Source organism: Nematolebias whitei, chromosome 12, assembly GCF_014905685.2.
Source record: "Nematolebias whitei isolate Nwh7 chromosome 12, NemWhi1, whole genome shotgun sequence".
Classification (NCBI taxonomy): Eukaryota; Metazoa; Chordata; class Actinopteri; order Cyprinodontiformes; family Rivulidae; genus Nematolebias; species Nematolebias whitei.
The window spans coordinates 3,798,487-3,801,929 of NC_056509.1; the positions used below are offsets into that span (position 1 = coordinate 3,798,487).

Genomic DNA, 3,443 nt, shown 5'->3' on the forward strand with positions numbered 1-3,443 from the left:
TCTGAAATATATGAAAGTTTCATTTTTATCATTACATTATGGAAAATTATGACCTTTATCACAATATGCTCATTTTTTGATTAGCACCTGTACTTTCTAGTTCACCCTGCACTTATGTGAGCAGTAACCAGCAGGTGTCCAGTTTAACACCGTCTGTCCAAACTGGTCTCACTTGTAAACGAGTCTTTGAGGCTCAGTGTGACTGTTTCAATAAAGCTTGAATGAATGATCATACATGCTGAAACACCGTGCACCATCTTAGTTTGAACAGTACAAAACATTTAACGTGCAACACAGATGTCATTTAATGAAGCACACGACTGACCAGTCTCCCAGTTTATTTGCGGACATGGGATTGAAGGTCAGAGCTTCAGTGATGTCCACCAGACGTCTCCATCACTGAAGTCTCCAAGTCTTTTCAGAACATTTGTAATAGTCTGCCCATCAGTTATAACACAACGTATCATTTATGAATCAAGAACTTCTGACCCCCCGTTCCACCAAAGTTCAAACAGTAAAATCTGTTTATGGTGGGCTCGTGTACAAGAACAACTTTAGTGTTGGTGCACGCTGCAGGTACGACTCCTGGGACAACCTGCTTGTATAATGAACACGTTCAGAGGGTCTACGTCACAACGACACTACAGGTCATGTCCCACTGCTTTAACTGGAAGCAGAGGACAGGGACAGATGGGAGTTTAATTAAACTGGGTAAAAAACTAGTTAACATTTCCTCAAAAAGAAAAATTGTATTCTGTTGCGTCTTTCAGTTGTTCTCCAACAAATAGTCCTTGAAGTTGGAGCTCAGCGTCCATGTTGTGAGGCTTCGCTCAGTTCAGCAGTCTGATGATCGAGTTGATCTCTGTACCGCGGAAACCAGGGTCTCCCAGGTCTTTCAGGAGTCCAGCTTTGTCTCTGGCAGCGTGCCGAGGTACAGAGAGCCTGAACGGCAACAGAAAGCTGTTGGCGGCCACGAAGCTCTTGCCGACCGAGAAGATTTCATGGATCAGGTCCTCCAAACAGATGATGCCATGTTTACCTGGAACACAAGGAGGTAGGTGAGCTGGAGGACAACGTGCTGGAGGATGTGCAGAGTGTAGCCAGAGACCTTAAACACACTGAACTTTATTCTGAACTAAGAATGCACTGCTTCCTTCAGTAAACATCTGGTACTTATCCTGATGCTGCTCAATAATCCAGGTAGAAAAATCCAAAACAGTTCAATCTGGTCCTCTGGACATTCAAAAAAACAAAAAACAAAACAAAGCAAAAAAAATACAGAAACGCAACTGGTTGATCCACTCTGAGAAGGTGCTATTTAAGAGACTGAGCTGAATACAGCACCTCAGACTGAGGAAGTCCTCAGGATGAGAGACGAAACGGTTCTACATTTTTTTGCTGTTTTGTTTTTTTGAATGTCCAGAGGACCAGATTGAACTTTTTTGGATCTGGTACTTATGGTTACACCAGTTCTGTGTAGAGGTGCACCCACTGCAGCTTACTGGACGATCAAAGATTTCTAGAGTCTGACCTGCTCGTTCTGATTTAGTTTCATAATCGACACTGTCCCGTGTTATAAGGTCACAGTGCACCTTCGATTGTCCAGTATTTTATTGAACAACATCCTAGAAACAATACAAACTGGTGTTAACTGGCCATGAGGTGGTGCTCTGAAATATAAATGAAGCTCAGACAATTCTTGTTAAAACTGCAAACATCAGTAAAATTGGTTTCTCATGCGAGTATCGGCTGATTTCTAAAAATTAAGGAAGTTGGGGCTGATACCCGTAGTTCTGTGCTTATAAAATGTACCTTTAATAAAAATGTACCTTTAAAAAAAATATACCTTTAATAAAATATACCTTTAATAAAAAATAGACCTTTAATAAAAATATACCTTTCATAAAAAATAGACTTTTAATAAAAATAGACTTTTAATAAAAATAGACTTTTGATAAAAATAGACTTAATAAATAGACTTTTAATAAAAAATAAGACCTTTAATAAAAATACACCTTTAATAAAATATACCTTTAATAAAATATACCTTTAATAAAAATAGACCTTTAATAAAAAATAGACCTTTAATAAAAATAGAACTTTAATAAAAATGTACCTTTAATAAAAATGTACCTTTAATAAAAATAGACCTTTAAAAATATATACCTTTAATAAAATATACCTTTAATAAAAAATAGACCTTTAATAAAAATATACCTTTAATAAAAATTATATCTTTAATAAAAATAGACTTTTAATAAAAATAGAATTTTATTAAAAATACACCTTTAATAAAATATACCTTTAATAAAATATATTTTTAATAAAAATAGACATTTAATAAAAAATAGACCTTTAATAAAAATAGAACTTTAATAAAAATGTGCCTTTAATAAAAATGTACCTTTAATAAAAACAGACCTTTAATAAAAATGTACCTTTAACAAAAATAGACCTTTAATAAAAATAGACCACAGAGAAAGGGATCGATCCTGTTCAATAAAGGGATCAACCCTGTTCAATAAAGGGATCAACCCTGTTCAATAAAGGGATCAACCCAGTTCAATAGAGATCAACCCAGATCAATAAAGGGATCGACCCTGTTCAATAACGGGATCGACCCTGTTCAATAAAGGGACAGACCCTGTTCAATAAAGGGATCGACCGAGTCCAACAAAGGGATCAACCCTGTTCAACAAAGGGATCAACCCTGTTCAACAAAGGGATCAACCCTGTTCAACAAAGGGATCAACCCTGTTCAACAAAGGGATTGATCCAGTTAAATAAAGATCAACCCAGTTCTTTAAAGGGATCGACCCAGTTCAATAAAGGGATCAACCCAGTTCAACAAAGGGATTGATCCAGTTCAATAAAGATCAACCCAGTTCAATAAAGGGATAAGCCCAGTTCAATAAAGGGATCAACCCAGTTCAACAAAGGGATCAACCCAGTTCAACAAAGGGATTGATCCAGTTCAACAAAGGGATTGATCCAGTTCAATAAAGATCAACCCAGTTCAATAAAGGGATCAACCCTGTTCAATAAAGGGATCAACCCAGTTCAACAAAGGGATCAACCCAGTTCAATAAAGGGATCAACTCAGTTCAACAAAGGGATTAACCAGTTCAACAAAGGGATCAACCCAGTTCAACAAAGGGATCAACCATGTTCAATAAAGGGATCAACCAAGTTCAATAAAGGGATCAACCCTGTTCAATAAAAGGATCAACCCAGTTCAATAACGGGATCAACCCAGTTCAATAACGGGATCAACCCAGTTCAATAAAGGGATCAACCCTGTTCAACAAAGGGATTGATCCAGTTCAATAAAGATCAACCCAGTTCTATAAAGGGATCGACCCAGTTCAATAAAGGGATCAACCCAGTTCAACAAAGGGATTGATCCAGTTCAATAAAGATCAACCCAGTTCAATAAAGGGATC

General features: G+C 36.9%; 1 protein-coding gene across 1 annotated transcript in view; it reads right to left on the bottom strand.

Moving 5' to 3' along the window:
* Positions 1-265: 265 nt before the first annotated feature.
* rpl7l1 (ribosomal protein L7-like 1) overlaps positions 266-3,443 on the bottom strand; it is a 6,198-nt gene continuing 3,020 nt past the window's right edge. The window contains exon 6 of the mRNA XM_037685245.1: positions 266-1,039. Within this exon, the coding sequence (XP_037541173.1) occupies positions 831-1,039 (209 nt within the window). The 3' untranslated portion in view covers positions 266-830. The remainder of the gene's footprint in view (positions 1,040-3,443) is intronic.